The 21,148-nt window shown below is 33.8% G+C and overlaps 2 protein-coding genes and 1 long non-coding RNA gene across 15 annotated transcripts in view; 1 reads left to right on the forward strand and 2 right to left on the reverse strand.

The window, feature by feature from the left end:
* The window catches only part of LOC132597793 (uncharacterized), a 40,039-nt gene extending 32,428 nt beyond the window's left edge, over window positions 1–7,611 (reverse strand). The window contains exons 1-2 of the long non-coding RNA XR_009565114.1: window positions 7,558–7,611; window positions 5,065–5,192 (exon numbers count right to left, since the gene is read on the reverse strand). This is a non-coding gene — a long non-coding RNA (uncharacterized lncRNA). The remainder of the gene's footprint in view (window positions 1–5,064; window positions 5,193–7,557) is intronic.
* The window catches only part of SLC25A40 (solute carrier family 25 member 40), a 62,887-nt gene extending 46,456 nt beyond the window's left edge, over window positions 1–16,431 (forward strand). For 7 of the 8 annotated variants that reach the window (XM_060304716.2, XM_060304717.2, XM_060304720.2 and 4 more), the window contains 4 exons: window positions 453–562; window positions 2,984–3,065; window positions 5,418–5,498; window positions 5,862–9,382. In XM_060304716.2, coding sequence (XP_060160699.1) covers window positions 453–562; window positions 2,984–3,065; window positions 5,418–5,498; window positions 5,862–5,974 — 386 coding nt within the window. In that variant the 3' untranslated portion in view covers window positions 5,975–9,382. Of the gene's footprint in view, window positions 1–452; window positions 563–2,983; window positions 3,066–5,417; window positions 5,499–5,861; window positions 9,383–15,943 lie in introns of those variants that run through there. The other variant, XM_060304722.2, reaches the window with a different exon arrangement.
* Window positions 9,688–21,148, reverse strand: part of RUNDC3B (RUN domain containing 3B) — a 147,676-nt gene continuing 136,215 nt past the window's right edge. For all 6 annotated transcript variants that reach the window (XM_030857041.2, XM_030857039.2, XM_030857042.2 and 3 more), the window contains one exon: window positions 9,688–12,161. In XM_030857041.2, the coding sequence (XP_030712901.1) occupies window positions 12,016–12,161 (146 nt within the window). In that variant the 3' untranslated portion in view covers window positions 9,688–12,015. The remainder of the gene's footprint in view (window positions 12,162–21,148) is intronic.

A 21,148-nucleotide genomic window follows, 5' to 3' on the forward strand; every position in this document is an offset into this window, starting at 1 on the left:
CATACAATTCTGTTAATGTGGTATATGGCATCTAAAGTGCTTATTATGTTTACTGCCTTTGCATTCATCAGATAACTCAATTTAGTCATAGCATGTGATCATTTATGAGATAGTCTGGCTTCAGTTGCTGATTATTTTTTATTTTTTAGGATTTTTACATCAATGTTCATGAATGAGATGGAACTGTACTTTTCCTTTCCTCTCCTGTCCTTGTCAGGTTTTGAAATTAAAGTCCTATTTTTACTGATGCATAGTTTTTTTGTTTATAAGAAGACGACTAGAATATAATTGAGAATTTTTTTTTTTTTAAATCTCACCTAGTATGTGTCTAAGCAGAAAGCAAGGTGTGTCAAGACTAGAATTCTCTTTCCTTTAACATACAGTATTCCTTAACTATTTAAAGTCCACATTTAATTTCTAAATATGTGTTCATCTCATTCTCTGTTTTACAGCAATGTACTGGTATAACTATGAAGTTTTAAAGAAGTGGTTGTGTGCAAAATCTGGTTTATGTGAACCGACGTTTATGATCAACTTTACTTCAGGGGCATTATCTGGTTCTGTAAGTTTATTCTTTTGTTGTTAATATTCCACAATAGTGATAATTGTCTTACTAAAATAGAACAAAATATTATGTAGCATTTCATGTCTATTGAGATAGTACTTTGGGGCTGCAGTGCTTTAAAATTTTTATAAGTATTTACTACCCTATTTTGAAGATAAATTACTAGCCATTAAATATTTTAAAATGCAAATACATTATATTTTTCTGAATCTTCTGGATTTGTTAGATGACAGTTGTGATAATGGTAAGAGTTTAAATAGTACTTTATTCTTTACAAGGTATTTGGCAGTTTGGTCATTAAATGCCAGTAGATCTGGTTAGTTAGTATTTTATAGAGTGTCATCTCATATGTATAATCGGATTGAATAGAAGGAATTTCATCCTTTGCTGCTAATTCCTGTTTCTTTGGGAACATTTTGGCTGAGTACCTCTTAAAAGAATTTTAATAAAAGTTATAGTCAGAAGGGAGAAATCTCAAATGACCATTTTTGGGTAGTAGAGAGTTCACCTTTTGCCACCCCTCCACATAATGAAAAGCTGTGTAGTGGACTTCCTTTATGCACATTCTCATCACCATGATCTTGCTCACAAAGAGCTTTCTTATACCCACATACTTAGAAAATGAATTTGTGATGACACAGAGTGATGTGCTGACATATTGGAACCAAATGAAAACAAGAGTGAAGGAGCATAGTGAGGTCATGGAGACCTGCAGAAAAATACTGGAGTAACTGTGTCAGAAAACCTAGGCTAAGGAAGCCCCTGAGATTGTGCTCAAAATTTAGACGTAAATATTCCCGGGTCTGAGATCTTATCAAATTAAGCCTAGTGGGGTATAAAACTATTGAGGTAAAAGAGCAATTCTTTTTAGCGATTTAAGTAGTTAGAATACCAGCAAAATCTTTTCATTATCTTTCTTATTTGTGAGGTGATTAAAAGTAACTTGATTTTATTTTATTTATATATTAATCCAGCACGAATGAAGAAAAACAAGTACTATTTATATTTAGAGATTCATAACAGTTGGAATTATAGAACCAATTCTGTACTTAATGCTTTATATCTTAAAAAAAAAGGCTATATATCCTATAGCCATTGAATAATGGCTATAGGCTGTTGTCCCAGCTTTCCAGTAATACGAAGGAACGTTCTCTATTCTACTACTTCTGCCTAACATAGAAAATTTATTTTAAAAAATTTTAATGATTTAGAAAATATTGCTGCCTTTTGACTGTTATCAAATAACAGCAGAAAAAGCACATCAGTGGGACAATGTCCAGGCTTTCTGTCAGAAAACAAAATAGCCTAAACCATATCATTTTACCAAGTGTCAGGCTCATACCACATTGTTGCTACCTTTGATACTCCCGTCGGCCCTCCCTATCCAGAGGTTCTGCATCTGCAGAGTCAACCTATTCGATTCCTGATTGTTGAATCCACGGATGCAGAACCGCAGATATGGAGGGCCGCCTCTACTGCACCATTTTATATAAGGGATTTGAGCATCTGCAGATTTGCGTATCTGTAACCAATACCCCCAGATACTAAGGGACAACTGTATGTGTTAGATTGTGGAGATGGAGACACAATAATTGATTTTATCTTACCTGAGATCTTTGAAACTGATTTCAAGAACTTAAATCTTTTAACATTGACAGGTGAAATAAATATAATGATTTTAAAGGGTATTTTATGAGCATATTGGCCAAATGTGAGTTGGGAAGCAAAAAATAGAGACCAGGTTTTACTTTGTATGATTGTTGTATCAAATATTATGAGACATTCTTCAGGGAATTTATTATTTCAAAAAACCTTCATTGCTTAATTAGGGCATTATGAAAATAATTGTTAAATTGATTCATTTTGAGGTAAGTTTTAAAAAATGTGACTTGTGAGCTACATTTGATAAATATGTTGAAACCTATAAAGAAAAGGTATATAGAACTAAAAGTACATTTTCTTTATTTAAATTTAATTTTAAATTATATTTATTTTAAAAACATTTGTTGAAAAATTTTAAATGCTTACTAGATACTTGAGAAGTTCCACTTTAAAATATTATACCTTCATATGTAGAAAAGGAATAATGGAACACACAGGAGCATCAGAAAATGTGAATACTGGTTTCAGAGTCAAAGAGGTCTGGTTGGAATTCTGACTCTGCCACTGATAGTTGTGTGACCTCAGGAGAATAGGGGAACTTTCCTGAGACTGTTTACTTACTCCTGAATTTTGGGAGGAATATGTAAGACATATATCTGTTTTCTTTAATAGAGCTTCTTTTAAAATACCTCTGGTTTCATTTTATGTTTCAGTTTAGCTGTGATTTTTATTACTATCCTTATTAAGTAATGTGCTAATTAGAATATTAAAATACTTTAGGAAAAATAGATTTAAATCAGTTTTACTTTTTGTTAGTTTGCAGCTGTTGTAACTTTGCCATTTGATGTGGTAAAAACACAAAAGCAGACACAACTTTGGATGTATGACAGTCGGAAAAGTAAGTGTAATGAATTTACAACATTTTTAAGATGCCATGAAAAATTTTTTCTTTCCAGATACTAAGTTAGGAATATCTAAAATAGGGAAAACAAGACTTTTTTTTTTCCTTTGTTACCTTACTCTTTATCTAACTCAAACTAATACTCGGTCAGAATGGAATACCCAGAAAAAAATACTCTAAACCTAAACAAAAAATTTAAGAAATCTTAAAGACTATGTATTTTGCCTGCCATGAGTTAAGTCTCATACCTGCTATGTAGAAGATTAAATTATGTAAGTAGTCTTTCAAATAAATGTAGGCAAACCAGGATGAAGGATAGGCAATTACTGGGAAACCTTTTTTCTTAGTGCATCTTGTTTCATTCGTATGCATACACATTTTGCTGTTGTTGTTGATTTTTTAGCTTCCCTTCTTTTGATGTGTTTTCTCTGCCTATTATCCCATCTACTTCTTTATAACCTCTAATTTCTTCTAGAACAAAAGCGTACTGTTAGTTGCTTCTACTAGATCCAGTCTGTCGTTATTATAGAAAGTATAGCAAGCCCACTGGAAATGGGGCTTCGATTGTTTCTGAAACATACAATTGTTAGGATTTGATAAATTTGAATGGTCAGTAGATGAGTGTTTATTTTATTGTTGTCTATGCTTGAAATATTTAATAATCACGGTGTTTCCTTACACTGTAAGAAGTTGCTTATCACCTGTAGGATTAGCTCTTTGATGTTGGATCTTTAGGCAGGAGATACTTTCAAGGTTCTGTTAGAGCTCTGCAGTGGCTTACCTCCAGTTGATAACTCTTTCTGTTCTTTCTCTTTTACATTAATTTCACCCTATTAAAATAGAGACCAGTCTGGGACTTGAGTTCTATAAGATTAGAAATACCCAGCTACTTGGCCTCCTTTCTTTTACCAGTTGTTTCCAGAATTTAAATGAAATAATTTAAACATGAAGTATAAGTTACCAACTTGTAAAGTTTTTGTCATTGACTTTTTTTAGAAAGTTAAATTTTAGTCATAAATATTTTGTTCTTGGTTTTAAAATGTGTATGTAATTACTATATTTATACTTACACTATTTATATTGATAGTTTAGCTTCTTAAGTAAATCAACAAGACCTGATTTATCTTCATAGGCAGAGAATCTGATATTTTATATGAAAGAAATTTTGAGATAATGAGCCCCTCTTCATTAAGTGGCAAATTCTAAAAAGCTGTTTTTGAAAGCTATCTTTCTCTAATTTTTCCTTTTCCTAGGCATACTTAATAATACACACTTTAGTCTTTCTTCATGACAGAGTTGTCATCATTGTACACATTGATTACTGTAGAGTTTCATAATGCAGCTCTCAGAAGCTAGTGAGGATCACTTAGGAGTGTTTGCCCAACATTCAGTGGTCTGAGACCACGACTTTGAAATCTTCAGCTTCACAGTTTTCACATGGTAGTATGCCTACTTCTCGGCCGACTTTTTTCACCTGTTGCACCTAGTAGTCTGTGGGCTAAGCCAGATGTTTGTAATCGTTGTGTAAAATGAAGGTAAGCAAACTTTATGTATGAACAGCTTGTTCATGAGGTTTATGTTTGAACTTCAGTAACATCTGTTTTTGTTGTTTTCAAAAGATACATAAATTAGTTTTTACTGTGTTCCAGATATTTGAGTAATTGCAAATAAGTGAGATGTTACTGTTAGTTACAGGAAAAATCTTCCCTTTGGAGGAGACAGTGCTGCTTTAATTTATTTCAAGACTGGTTCATCTAGTATTCAGAAAGGTTTTAATAAAGCAGGACCTCACTAGAGAGGAATGAACTGTTTTCCTCAAAACCTCTTTTTGGGGAAAAAAATTTTTTTTTAATGTATGCAATAAAAATTCATGAAAAATGGTTATCAGGGCTTTACTTTGGCTTTGGGAACCCCATGAAGATTTCTGTACATCTTTAAAAGTTTTCATTATGAAAGATTGTTAAGATGTGGAAAAAAGTACAAAGGATATACATACCACCAAGCTTAAGAAACAGACATCATCCATTCAGAAGAAGTCTTCTGTATATTCCTCCTTGACTGCATCTGGTCCTGTGTACCTTAAAACTTATTGCCTTCATGATTTTTTCTTTTTAATGAATCCAACTATTAAAAATAAGATTTAAAATAGCTCTTTAGGTAAAGAGATCTGTTCTTACTATAGTGAAACGATATACCACAAAGGCCATAAACACTCTTTTAGGTAAACAGATCTGTTCTTACTATAGTGAAACGATATACCACAAAGGCCATAAACACTCTTTTATGTGTATTATCTGTATTAGAAATTAAGTGGTAATTTATTATAGCATCATTTCTTTATTTTAACAGTTTCTATGCCTTTGCAAATGTCAACGTGGGCTATAATGAAGAACATTGTTGCTAAGAATGGATTTTCCGGATTATTTACAGGTAAAAATATTTCCTTTATCAAACCATTGACTAAAATGATTACTTTTACCTTTAAATCTATCACCTTCCTAAATTACCTTTCAGTAGGAAATAACTGAAAATATTTCACATTTACTATTTCCTCCTAAATATCTTTGCTATAAAAGTTTAAAAATGTTAAGTAACAGTAGATTTACTATTGATATTTCTAGGGAGGTGAGGAGTGAGCAGTTCGGCTTCTTCTTTGACAACAGTTTATGGGACAGTATTTCATATATCACTTCACTTACTTTGATAACTATCAATCATCAGAACGAAACCAAATAAGTTACATTTAAAAAAATAAGGTAAAATTTGTTGTGAATTTTTTCTATTCTCTTTCAGGCCTAATTCCTCGTTTAATTAAAATTGCTCCTGCTTGTGCTGTTATGATCAGTACATATGAATTTGCAAAGTCTTTTTTCCAGAAACAAAATGCTCGAAGACAGCAATACTAGAGATGCTACTTCAACCTGAAATAACAACCATGGCCAAATAATAAAATGGAGAATCTTAGACAAGAGCTTTTTTTCACCATTATCTTACAGTGGTTTTATATCTTTCTTATCTATAATTTAAATGAATAAAATTTCTACTTTGCATTTAAATCATAATCCTAATTTTTAAATAAATTTTTTATCCTAATTTTTGAGATTTTGAAAAAATCCAGAAATCATAACCATTGAGCATTCTTGTAAAGAAACGAAGAATTATCCTACACTGAAAGCAATAATCTCAGAGTTTGATACAAATCTTGGTTTAAGTTAATCCTATTGGGAGTGTGTCAGAGACAACAGAACATTTTGAATTGTGTGCTGAATGATGTAGAGAGTCTAAAAGAAAAATTCGCAAATCTTTTACACAATTTAAATCACGGACATAGATATTTAAGTATTTCAGCAAAGTAGATAATGGAAGGCAGTCTTCAGATAACATTATTCACATATACCACATATTACCTATTATTTTTTTAAATTCACATGCATTTGGTATTTTGTTTTTTTACCTTGTTACTGTTCTAAGGCCTCATGAATATTAGGATTTTTCTGATCAGAGGTGTATGGTTATTTTATCTTCATGAACCAAAAATATACTAATTTGTATGATAGGCTGCTGTTTTTGATGACTGAAGACCCTGTATTATCTACTGTCTCTGCAAGAGAGAGGGAGCTTTTACTGCCTGTATCAGATGTTCACTTCAGTCAAACTTGGGTGTACAGTGGAAAACCACATTATATTCAGACCAGTAAAAATGCTCTGTCAGCACAGGTTTCAGCTGTCCTGTAATGTAAATATTACCATTTGTGGAGTTCTCTAGGTCATTTCTATTGGCTTGTTCTAGCAAAATTGAGACTATTACTACAGTATCAGTCACAGAGTATTTCCAAAATGTCCCTTGATTTTACACATCTCACATTAGTATGCTAGACCAAGAACTAAACAGGCAGCAGTTTCCTTGAAGAAAGAGCTTTTGGTCACTGGATGCTAATGCCTAAATAATTTAATGAATGTAAGAACAAAATAAAAAGGATATGATTTCAAGACAGGAAACAATATTCTTTTTTAATATTTTTGTTTTTCTCAGGATCTGTATCCTGGGAGAAAAAGCACTTTATTGCAGTCTCTGTGAATTTTATGAAAATGTGAAGCATTTTTTTCCCTAAAATAGAGTAATATATTTAAGTGCCAAATCTCTAGTGTTGGTAGAGGAATTAATGTTATTTTCTAATATAGCAGAAAACTGTTTATGTTTCACCAGAAATAAACTCTGTAGGGTTTGTATTTAACCTTTTGTGTTTATTTTATCCTGTGTTACCTTAAGTTTGCAACATATATATCCATAAAAATATATTTATAACTTTGACTTATATTTTCATTAAAATATTTTGTGCTTTCTTAAAATATCACTGTGCTTCTAGCTAAATATTTTCATATAAAATCATTATGTTAATGCTATACTACACACATATACATAAAAAACACACACACATGAAAGTTTATCTTGAACACTGATGTTTAACAGTATTAAATTTAAATTTACCTTGGTTCTGCTAGGCTTCTTTTTGATAACTGGTAGAAAAAGGCAGAAAAATTTAGGTTTTGAAATGCTTTCAAAAAGCGGTCACGTATTTCAACTTAATGTCACTTATAAACAACGGAAGGGAAATTTTCATCTTCCCCCCACCCCACACTACTGACTGCAGTTGTGAAAAATTCTTACTTTATGACTAGAATAACTTAAATAAATCTAATTCCCTACAGTTTTTCTAACATACATTACATGCAATGTATCTGAATGAAATGAAGGCTGAACTGAAGCTTTCTCTATACTTAAGTGGTCCAGAAGCATTAACAGTACCAACTGAAAAGCATTTGGTTACAAATTGTGTCCTTGGTAATGTTTCTGAAAGGAAACAGTTTCATTCTGTTAATGTTAATTTCTAACCTACACATTTAAATCTTTTAAGAAAAATGTCTTATGCAAGTATTACATGTTTGCTACCTTTCATATAATACACGTTTGACTTTTTAAAAAAGTAATATAGAATTAAAGTAAAATTTTCTTTTATTTCTAGGAAGACTATTCACTATGCTTATTTAGCCACATTTGACTACTTTAAATCCTAACCTCTTTTTTTCTGGGGCACAAATTACAGGGATGTGGGAAAGTTTAGTGTATCACTTTAAATTTTTTTTCCAAAATGAACTTTTAAAAATAAATTACTGCTGTTATATTTTAATCTATCATTCAGCACTTACTGAGACCTTTTATGTGGTAGGCAGTATAAAAAGCACTGGAGATAAGATGACATTTCAGATACTCTCACTGGCCTTCAGGTTTCAGCTGTGATTGCTACAAGTATACAAAAGGAGTGATGGAAAAGCTGAAGAATTCTCCCCTCAGCCTGTGGTGGAGGGACTGGTCAGGAGATGCTTCTAAGATTAGGACATGCGATCCAATTAAACATACCTGGAGGTTGGGAGTCTTCAATCAGGCAGTGGTATTTAGCGCCAGTGGCTTGAGTGGAGAGTATACATGGCCATGAGGTAGGAGATAAGATTGGAGATGGAGTCCAAGGGGCCTTGTCCGCCAAAGGAGGAACAAGAAGCAACAGGGAGCCAAGTAAGTATTTTTGGCACAGCTTTAGAAGTTACAGTTGTGTTCTGTTTTGTTTTCCCCCCAAGACCAGTATTTTCTTTTAACTGAAAGAAAATAGAGTAGCACAGTTTAGCACAGCTATAGAACAGAAAACACTAGAATGTGTCACGTGTTAAGGCCAAGTGCTGTGTAGTGAAACTTTGGTTTTAGTTGGGTTTTAGAAAAATAACTGGCAGTATGAAAAATAGGACTTATAATAAGGTGATCTATTTAAAAACAAAAGTTTGGGTTTGGATTAAAATATATTTTTAAAAGGTACCACTGTGACATTGGTATAATTTTATCTTCTATCAGTGAAAAAAAACAAATGCTAAAGCAAAATACAAGGTGCTTTGCTTACAGAAGAGCAAAGTGGACTAGTTTAAAAATAAGGAGCCCTGATGTTCAAATCAGTCATGTGACATTTCCAAGGTAATCCAATGTATTAGTTTATCAAAACTAGAAACTGTAACCAACAGCAGGAAATTTAACAAAGAATTTACATAAGTTGTAAATTTGAGAAACATTTTTAACCACTTGAAAACTTGTATGTAAATCTAATAAAGATGACTTAAATAAAAACCAGCTGAGTCTACTTGGATTTTTAAGGTTTCTGTCAATCATAATTAATAGTAGTCTGTATTTGGTACTTACCGCTTAACAACTTATACATATGATTTTATTTAATGTTGACATCCTGATGCCATCAGGCAGGTGCTGAGAAGATGGTGATGTTTCCATTTTACAGGTGAGAAAACAAACATGGTTGTTACATAATAAAATCAGAACACTGCCAAAACCACTACTGTACTGTACCACTTCAAAAGATGTTGTCAGCTTTAAAGCATATCATGTCATTTAAAAAAAAAATAAAACGTATTTAATTTGATACAAAATGAGGATTTCTCCGAAACCATTTTCATATTAGTATTTTAGGTGTTGATATACACTTACCACATTTGTTGAAACGAAAGTTCACTGTACATCTTGAATAAAGTAACTTTTTGTCAAGGAAAAAAATAAGACTGCTACTGCATGGTACAAAATGTTTAATATACATGCAACAAGTGTCGTACATCAAGGCAACAAAATACACATGGAAATAGTAGCATATAGTTCAGCATTCTATTTAGGGGAGGGTGTGTGAACAAGAAACACTACCACCTAAAATTAAAGATTGAGACATACCTCATGCAAACATTAACAAACTACCTCTATAACTAGTGTGAAATGAACTGTGTAGAAACCTGAAGTCACATTAGCAGATGAATTTTATACCAAGAGCTCCAAGAAAGGAGAAAAAGTCATTATCCTCAGATGTCATGTTTAAATCTGCATTTAGCAGCATGTTAAGATGCACAAGTTATTATACACATTAGGCAAATCTGAAAAACTTGATCAATTATGGAACCTTGTGTTTCTATATTATAAAAATGTATGGAAAAAATTTAACAATGATTTTTTTTTAATTACTGAAGGATAATAAATGACATTTGAGAGTGGACCATGAATGAAAGCATTTAAACATTCTGATAGCTGTTAGGAAAGCAGCAATAGTGCTTAAGGCTAGCCTAAAATTTTTGAAGTTCCCCTCCTTAACCATTCTCATTCCCTCCTCCCAAGGTTTCCACTGTCCTCATTTAAACCTTCCTTCTGTTCCCCCAGGCTGATTACAAATTGCTTTAGATACCTCTCACTCACAATAATGTGTACAGAATTAAGAAGAAAGGTACCATTTCTCACTATTTGCATTACTGCAAGTACTAAAGCCTCAAGCTAAAGGAATAAAGCTCTGAATATGTTCTGGTACATCTAAGATAATTTATTTTAAGGGATTTCAGGGCTTCTTTGTCCCTGAAATGACCCTGTTTGAATGGTCTTACATATAAGACTAGCCTTGTTACTATTTATTATCTTAAATTCCAAATGATGAGCATAAAGCTCTAAATATTTCAGAGAACCACCACACTCCCACATTTCTAATACAAAGAATGACTGTAACAAGTGCTTCTTGTCTCCTCTCAATCAAATATTTTAGGAGGAACATTCTATATGTCAAAGTTACTAAGTTTGAATGTAGTGTTTTGTTAACAAATAAAAATGGCATATGAAGTCCCCAATAAGTACTGTAGTAGCCTCTTCATGTAAACAATGTATAAAAACTTCTTTGGCACAGCTGATCATGTTTTCCTCATATTACTTACTACAGAAAATATACTTCATACATTTTCTCTTTCAACATGGTGGAATTTTTAGGGACAAATGAACAGTTCCAAAATTTGCAAAAATTTAAAAGATGGCTCATGGCTTTTTAAAAAAAAATAATTTTTTACCTGTAGAAGTGGAGTAACTTTTAACATTAACATCAATTTTAAAATGAGATTATGGTATGATTAATGACGGAAGCTGTAAAGCATGTATGACACAATTCATTCTTGCATACGAGGCAGAAAAACAGCACTGGATGTCAGACACATTGTTAAGTATGGTGATTAGCCTACTGATCCTTAACTTTAAAAGCTTCTCAGATCCTTAATGAACTTGAACTCTTTCCTGATAAAATACTTTTTCAAAATCTGTTCTACATTTTTAAATGTTTCCAGTTTATGAGACATAAATTTGATCAATTTTGAAATTGATAAACTTTTAAGAAAATCTTGGAAAAACAAAAACAAGAAATGTATTCACTTTACCTTAATGGTCTAAAATACTGTAAAACACTTTCCCTGTGACCCTAACAACTTTAGTAACTGCCTAACGACACATCCTACAAAATTTATAAAATGTTAAGTGGAATGTTAGGTTGATGCCAAATGATAAAGAAAAACTGAATAAGCCACTGTGAAACTGCAGCTAAGAACCTTTCTCTTCACTTTAAAGACAAGGCATTTCAATATCAGAACTTGGGAAGAAATTCATGAAAAATGAAGTAACTCATTCTTAGAAAATTTAATCACTGAATAAAAGAGCAAAAGAAAATACTTAGCTTAAGTCTCTAGAATAAAACCTTGAACTCGGTCTCTGGCAATTATGACACGTTTAAATATATGAAAATCAGCTCAATAATAAATGTGTACAATTTGCCATGGATGATTAGAGGATCTCTGAAAGTTTTTTTTAAGCCTATTCATTTTTAAACTTCCTCAGTGACAAATATAGGAATTTTAAAATGAAAAGTGGCAGAGTCATTTTGTTTTCACTTAGAAGTTTACATGGAGTGGACTGAATTCTCTAATATAAGCGACAGAATTCCAGACGTGTGCCAGAGCAATATAAAATTCCAGATGTTTTCCCAGCAGTCAAACTTACATAAATAGAACATTTGCAACATAAAAACTTTTGGCTTTTACATAAAATTTTTCAGGATGGAGTTAGACCTGGACTTGTCATCTCTGTTGTAGGACTTGCAAGGTAGTCATTAGATTTTAGGCTTGTTAGAGATTTGTAACTTGCCACTGATGTTAGAGACCCACAGAGACCAAGTAATGAGGGAGTATCTTCTTTACCTGAAAATTAGGATAAAATAACAAATATTTAATTTCCCTTGAAGCATAATACCAAAAAGATCCTAAAGCCATTAAAATCTTACATACTCTACAAAACAGTACAAACATCTAACTATAAAATCAAACACCTATATGTTAACATGTTTGATCTTTCAGTAGTTTCAGTGGTACCCTTATAAAACATTACAGAGGGAATATTTGTGCTTCTTGTAAAAGTTCTAGATATGGAAGTTTGAGATGTTTTGGAACAAGAAAGTTTACCTTGTTTTGGAGAATATGATCATATTCAATTAGTAAAGAATAACAAAAAATTAAAGTAACAATACCAGTGCTCAGGCCACAGGAATACCAGGAAATCCGTATGTAGGTAACGTAATACAGCAGAAGCAGAATTGCTTCAATTCAGTTGGAGGGCTTGATCTGGGAAGTTTTTATTCACTTACTGAATAAATGTTTATTCAGCACCTACTCTGCATCAGGAGTATTGTTACACAGTGCTGGACTTCAGTAGGCCCAAGAAGGAGGAATAGCAGATCTGTTTCCGCAGCCGGGGAAAACAAGTTCTTTCCAGAGCTGAGTAAGTTTCAACCCACAGTGTGCAAGTACCAGCGATGAGTGGCTGGTCTGAGGCTGTGAAAGGCTAATAACGTCTTTGAAAACTAGCGGTTTTCCAAAGAAGATGGAAAGCTTAGGTTTTACTCACGTGGTTATAGAAGTATAAACTGAACCAGATATCAGATGTTTCTGAATATTACACATTGTTTCAAACAGTCCCTCTGCACTGTTCTCATAGTTGTCGTATTAATGCTTTAACCCACTTTGTCATACTGTATGATAACTGTGGGGCTCTCTCCTTTATTAAACTATAGACTCTGAGAAAGGACATGGAATTTGTTGTGTTCGTTATTATATTCCCAGTGCTAGCACACAGTAGACACTGATTAAATAATTATGTAATTAATGATAATTCAGTAAGAACTGCACTGGGACACGAACGAACTCCTGTGTTCTTTACAGCTATGTGCCCTGGGGAAAGGCATCTTCTGTGAGCCTATTCTTTCCTTTGTAAAATGAGAACAGGTACCAAAAGATGACAACGTTAACTTCATAGTTTTGCTGACTAAAAAATACAGGCAAATACAACGGGTTAGGAAAAGATATAGAAGAGTAATTGTCACATTCAGGTTTCAAATGTTTTATCATCTTATGTCAGGATCAAAAGATATAGATGTTTCAAGAACCCTTTTAATGTCTAAGTTTAGAGACCTACTTCAGGCCAAAATGAGCTCTAGAGTTCCTGCTAAATGCTCCAGGAACTCAACTGCTTTGGATAGTCTCTCCCAAATTTCTAATTCATTACTGACCTGTAATGTTTTAAAGAGATTTACTACTAATTACATATACATATGTATGTATATATAACTATTTTCTTTATTGTAAATATATATGTCACGTACAATTTACCATTTCTGTCATTTTAAGTGTACAATTCAATGGCATTAATTACGTTCATGGTATTGTGCAACCATCACCAACCGCTATTTCCAAAAATTTTCATCAGCCCAAACAAAAAATCCCTGCCCTCTTTAAACAGTAACTCTACATTCTCCCCTTCCCCTCAGTCTCGGGAAACCTCTAATCTACTTTCTGTCTGTGAATTTGCCCATCCTAGATTTATTCTTATAAGTGGAATCATACAGCATTTGCCCTTTTGTGTCTGGCTTATTTCACTCAGCATAATGTTTTTTAAGGTTCATCCGTGTTGTATGTATCAGAACTTCATCCCTTTTCTATGGCTGAGTAATATTCCATTGTATGTACATACTACATTTTGCTTCTCCATTCACCTGTATGGACATTTGGGTTGCTTCCACCTTTTGACTACTGGAAATAATGCTGATGTAAACACTGGCACACAAGTATCTGTTTGAATCCTGTTTTCAGTTCTTTGAGAGTATATACTTAGGTTACACATATTTCTCAAATATAAAGATTATAACACAGTAATTGCAAAAGACTAAACCTAAATGTCTAACATAGTTACACAGTGGAGTAATATGCAGCTGTAGAAGAGAACGAGAAAGATCTCTACTGCTGTGTCGTGATTTCCAGAATGTACTATTTAGTGGAAAAAGAAAAGTGCGAAATAGTGCATAGTATGTTACCTTTTATCTTAAAAAGGAATATGAATTTATTTAAATTTGCATATGTTTTAAAGATCAATAGAAAGATAATTTAAAAATAAAAATGGTTACTTACAAAAGTAGAAGTGAACAGAGTTGAGGTGAAGTTTAAACATAGTACTTTGACTCTGGGATATATTCTCAAGATAAAATAATTAAAAACAAATCTTAAGCTATTTTAACTTACCCTATTTTAGTAATATAGATACTATTAGCTTGAAATTAAAACATATAATAGAAAAAAGCAAATAAGTCATTATGTTTCTATACATTAGGAGCCAATATTTTATCATAAGATATAAAAATACAAAATCAAGTACATGGAAACCTGGACTCTTATGTGTGAATTACAAAATAAGATAAATTTAAGGTACATTTTTCTTTAAAAAAAATTCCTAACTGTCTAGTGAAGAGGGTTAGAAACGATGACCAATTCAGTCACAACAGGCACCCCTATGGCCCAGATTATGTTCTCTAACATCATTTTCTAGTGTAAGGAAACAGGACTTCTTGGAGAAATAGCTGATCCTGGGTATGGGCATGAAATATACCGAAGTAACTCAGATCATCTTGTTTTACACAGAGCAAGGAAGCTGTGACAGACTACCAGGATGTCAAAAGGACATAGGGGCCATCTTTTTCATAAGGGTCTCTCAGTGTCCAAAAAGGACAGTGACCTCCTGATGAGACATACTGAAAAAGATCCATTATTCATGTTGTATTCTTGCCAAATATGTTTAACCTGAATATGATAGCAATGAACAATCAGAGAAATCTAAATTGTCAGGCATTTAACAAAACAACTGGCTTGGGTGCCTAAAATATATAAATGTCAAGTGAGAGAAAAAGAAAAGTTGGGGATTGCTCTGCTAGATGAAAGGACACCAAAGAGATTGAAAACTAAATGCATTGTGGGATCCTTGATTGGACTGGACCTAAAAAAAAAAAGCTAGGATATTACTGGAAAAGTGGAGAAATCATAACATTCAATACTTATCAGGTAATATTGTACTAAGGTTAAATTTCCTAGGGCTTCCCTGGTGGCGCAGCGGTTGAGAATCTGCCTGCTAATGCAGGGGACATGGGTTCGAGCCCTGGTCTGGGAGGATCCCACATGCCGCGGAGCAGCTGGGCCCGTGAGCCACAACTACTGAGCCTGCGCGTCTGGAGCCTGTGCTCCACAACAAGAGAGGCTGCGATAGTGAGAGGCCCACGCACCACGATGAAGAGTGGCCCTCGCTTGCCACAACTAGAGAAAGCCCTCGCACAGAAACGAAGACCCAGCACAGCAAAAATAAAAATAAATAAATTTTAAAAAAGCAAAAAAAAAAAAAATTTCCTGAGGTCATAATGGTGTGGCTTTGTAAGAAAACATCCTTATCCCTAGGAGATACATGCTGATGTATTTAAAGTGTCATGGTCTCTGCAATTTACTTTCAGATGGTTGAGCAAAACAGAAAACACAGATACACGAGTAAACGGAGGGAGCATGTGCCCACACGGGCAAGATAAAGCAGTGTGGTAACATGTTAACGACTGGCAAATCTAGGTAAAGCATATATAGGTGTTCATTCTCCTTTTCTTTCACTTTTTCTGTAGGTTTGAAATTACCCAAAACAAAAAGTTGGAGTGGGGAAAGAAGGCAAGGTACATGAAGTCCTCAGCTATGCCTTAAGGAAATAAACCATACAGCAGAGCTGAGTGGCATAGCAAGGAAAGCATGGGGAGATCTACAGATGCCAGCCTTCCAAGACCGACAGCTGACCTCTGAAAATACGGATGCTATGGAGCCTTCAGGGTAGTGTGGTGCCCTCAAGGAACCCCAAAAGAAGCTTCATTCCAACACTTCATTTAAAAATAAAAAATTTTAAAAAGGTGCATAAGGATCCAAAATGGTTATGTTCATTGTGACTGCAGCTATGCAACTACGCTTATAAAAGGAAATAAGCAAAACTGTATTAAGGTAGAGGATGACAGGTGATTATTCCAAAATGTTCTTCAATATTGTTGCAATGTCAACAGCAGCTAATGTATGTGTATATATATATGCATAGACCTAAATGCATGTAAAATTACTACAGTCGATTAAAAATAACAAGCATGTTAAAATGTGAGTTAATAGTGATATTTTAAAAGCAATTTACTGATATGGGGAGGAAAGAACTTGTCAGGGTCAATGAAACTTTCTAGCCCAGACGGCTGGGAGAGTGGTAGTTCCTAGCAGAAATAAGTTAGTCATCAGGAGCAGAAAATGGATGTTTGTTTTATACCAAGAAAGATCAGTCTTGTTTTAAATGTCTTGATATGGAGTCTGGACTATACAAGTCTTCAGATGGTAATAATACAAACATCATTAAATGAGAAGTCATTCATTCAGCCCAATTTACTGGGTATTCTTTATGTGTCCTCTATCCCGAAGTGATCAAACCCACTTCCTGCCCATAGGGAACTTAGTATATGATAGAAATAAATACAAACAGAAAATTATAATCAAATGCAGTAAGTGTAAGAATAATAAGTAAAGGGTATTATGGAAGCTCAAAGGACAAGTGTCCAAACCAAATCAGAAGGTATGGGTTGGGGGGTAATTTGGGAAGTTTCAGGGAAAAAGTGACCATTAAACTGAACCCTAGTGGACGTTCATGCCCAAGGAGGCAAAAATCAGACGAGGCTCTGCAGAGGGACAACATGAACAAAGGCAGAGAGGGAAGAAGCAGCACCCAAGGTACAGGGAGCTACAAGCAAGAAATGAGACTAGAAGAATAGACAAAGGCCACAGGAGACTTGAGAGGTGATGTTATGGAGCCTGGAAAGGATCTTGTTGTAATCATAACAATACATCTGTGTTGTGACTTGAAATCAAGTCTTCAAATTCAGAGACTACATTCTTCATCGTACTCTTAGACGGAAGTGAGCCACTGAAGACTTTTACATAAGGGAATTACATGCTTAGTTTGTATTTTAAATACGTGAGGACTCTGTGAAACATGACTTTGAGGGAAATAAAATGGATATAGTGAAACCAGTAAGAAGGCTATGGCAGCTACCTGAACCATGTTAGCAGTAGAAGGGACACAGAATGGAACACGTGCAGAGATCTTCAGAAAGTTAAACTGGTAGGAGTTGGTGAAGGCAAAACGTAGGTGGGAGGAGCCATGAACGATTCAGTAGATTATGAGAAGTGATAAGTGAATGGTGAGATCATCAACATTATAATAAGGAAGAGAAGTCTGGAGTAGGGAGGAAAGGGGTCAGTGAAGAAATGAAGAGGAGGTAAATACATATCCTAATTTTAAGGAACGCCTAAAGAGATTACTTAGCCACTATCATACACCCATAAATATAGAGAAAATGTTACATTAAACTGTTGTGCAAGGACGACGTCACCTTTTTTGAGATCAACAGTCAAGAAAATGGGTGGTCATAATTTTATGCAATAGAATTTCAAAATATTAGAACCAATGTGTGTTGTGGTTGTAGCTAGCCAAGAGGGAGCTTTGACATAGTTGTTTTTGCATGAACGTACATGAACTTGGTCACAGGTATTCGTACTGATATCACTTTGAGTTAGTTGTGTTTGTATGTCGCTTAAAATGCCTTCAAAAACATTGTAGTATAATTTGCCCTTAAAATTAAGAGTTTGTTCAAAGAAAAGCATGAAAACAAACAGACAGCAGGATATAAGTTTCATATCAGTAAAACAAATACTCATTACAGGAATCAGTGCAATTCATAATTTCTTGTAAAACAGCATAAAAGTGCTTGTGAAAAAAAGAAATCTGTAATAAAGAGAAAAACCAGGGAAGTTGATGAAGCTTTGTGACATATGCAAAGGAACTGCTTATTCACATGCCAGGCATGTAACTGAAGGCAGAAGAAACCCCTCAGAACAGATAAAAAATTTTGAAGCATAGGCAACTGATGTGACTGATTCATGAATCATGCAGGATTTCTGTTAAAATGTCAAACATCAGTTTATCATGGAATTCCTATGGTCTTTGAAGAGACACTGTTTAACTTTCAGAAGCATCTGATCTAACTGAGGAAGAAAATGAAACTAAGGCAAACAGGAAAGTGTCTGCATTAAAAATGTGCAGGATACTTGTTGATAATTTGAAAGAAAATCCCTACAGCAGTGGAGTACTATTTTAGGAAATGGTTCACTGTTGGAACAGAGGATGATACTGTGAGGAAAGACATAGCTACTGACAATTTTGATTAAGAAATGGTTCAGAATAGATGGGCTCTGAACATGAAGAAGTTCTTGACAACTCAATTCACTTTTATTCTCCCTTCTACAGCTACAGAGGAGTGAAATTAATTTTTAAAACCTATGCTTAAAGTCTAAAAGAAGCAATGATCAGAAAATAAAATCAAGAAACATTTCCATTTACAATAGCACCTAAAAGAATAAAATACTTAGGAATAAATTTAACCAGAAGTATGCAAGAGCTGTACACTGATAACTACAAAATAGTGTTGAAAAAAACTCGAGGTCAAAATAAATGGAAAAACATCCCTTATTTCTGTGGACTGGAAGACAATATTGTTAAGATGGCAATGTTTCCCAAATTGATCTACAAATTTAATGTAATCCCCGTCAAAATTCTAACTGCCTTTTTTTCAGAAATGACAAGTTGATTCTCAAATCATATGGAAAGGCAAAGGACCCCAAATACCTGAAACAACCTTGGAAAAGAACAAAGTTGTAGGACTCACATGTCCTGATTTCAAAACTTACTACAAAGCTACAGTAATTAGGACAGTGTGGTATGGAGCAAGGTTAATGTGGCACTGTCACAGACACACAGACCAAGAGAATAGAAATGAAAATCCAGAAATAAACCCATACGTGTAGGGGTAATGGATTTCAACAAGAGTTCTAGGACCATTCAGTGAGGGAAAGAATAGTCTTTTCAACAAATGGTCCAGGGACAACTCAATATCCACATGCAAAAGAATGAAATTGGAACCTCAGTTCACACCATATACAAAAAATTAACTCAAAATGGATCACAGGCCTAAATGTAAGGTCTAAAACCATAAAACTCTTAAAAGGAAACATGTATAATAAACCTGTATGACCTTGGATTGGGCAACAGTTTCTTAGATGTGACACCAAAAGCACAAGCAACCAAAAGAAAAACTAGATAAACAGGGCTTCGTCAAAACTTACAGCTTTGTGAGTCAAAGAACACTAGCAAGAAAGTGAAAACACATGCCTCAGAATGGGAGAAAATATTTGCAATTCGTGTATCTGATAAAGGTCTACCATCCAGAATATACACAAAGAACTATCACAACTCAACAATAAAAAGACAAACAACGCAATCTTCAAATGGTCAAAGGATCTGAGCAGACATTTCTCTGAAGGTGATATACAAATGGCCAATAAGCCCATGAAAAGATGTTCAACATTATTATTCACTAGGGCAATGCAAATCAAAACCATGGAATTCCACTTCACACCTACTAGGATGGCTATATTAAAAGACAGACAATAATAAGTGTTGCTGTGGGTATAGAGAAACAAACCCTAATTGCTGGTGGGATTATAAAATGGTACATATCATCACTTCAAAAAATAGTTTGGCAGTTCCTCAAAAGGTTAAACATATGATCCAGCCAATTTGGTTCCTAGTTATATACCCAAGAGAAATAAAACTACAGTTCACACAAAAACTTGTACATGAATGTTCACAGCAGCAGTATTCATAAAAGCCCCAAAGTGGAAACAATCCAAATGTCCAGCCGATGAATGGACAAACTGTGGTATATCCATGCAATGGAATGTTATCTGGCCATAAAAGGGAATGAAGCACTGATAAATGCTGCAACATGGAAGAACTGTGAAAATACTATGCTAAGCCATAGAAGCCAGACCAAAAAAAAGCGCTACACGTTGTATGATTTCATTTTATGAAATGTCCAGAATAGACAAATCCAAAGAGACAGAAAGTAGATTAGTAGTTACCCAAAGGGAGGGGGAGGGAGGAACTGGGACTGAACGCTAATAGGTACAACAGGGTTTCTTTACTGGCAATGTTCTGGAATTAGACAGTGGTGAGGGATACACAACACTGTGAATATGTTAAACACCACTGAACTGTACACTTTAAACTGGTGAATTTTATTTTATAAAATGGTGAATTTTATGTTATGAGAATTATAATAAAACAGTTCTTTAAAAGTCTAAAAGATCTTTTAAGATAAACAAAAGTGCTACAGGATAAGGAGACAATGTGTTATAGTTTAACTGTTGGCATATTCCTTCCTCCCCACCCCCCCTTCTTCTTCTTTTTTTTTTTTTTTTTTGGTGGTACATAAAATGAGTATATCTTAAAACCTAAGGCATCTGATTAGATTTGATGAAATATGGTATCTGCTAGTAGTTTCTAGCGTAATACCTGTCACATAAGAAAGGCTTAATACATGCTTCTTGAGAAAAATGACAACTTCTCACCCTTCCTATCAACAATTATGGTGCATTTTAACTTATGACATTTTTTGAAATTCTTTTAATAATCAGTAGGAATATAGAATTGCTTTTTGTTTTATACCTTTTTTACTATACCATTCATTAAAATATAGCCTTGAGGAATGTAAGGTACTATATAAAGGCATAAAAGGTTTTTCTACTTGAACCAAGTTTTAGAGTACAAGGATAAATCTCTTTTTTTCAAGTAGTAAGTATCAAAGCTCTATTTCTTAAGACTTTTCAAACGAAGATGTTAATAACACTTTTAACTAAAAATGCATAAAATATGTAAAAGTAACAATCATTTACAGTTCTAGCATTAAATT

The sequence above is a fragment of the Globicephala melas genome, chromosome 9 (assembly GCF_963455315.2).
Source record: "Globicephala melas chromosome 9, mGloMel1.2, whole genome shotgun sequence".
Taxonomy (NCBI): domain Eukaryota; kingdom Metazoa; phylum Chordata; class Mammalia; order Artiodactyla; family Delphinidae; genus Globicephala; species Globicephala melas.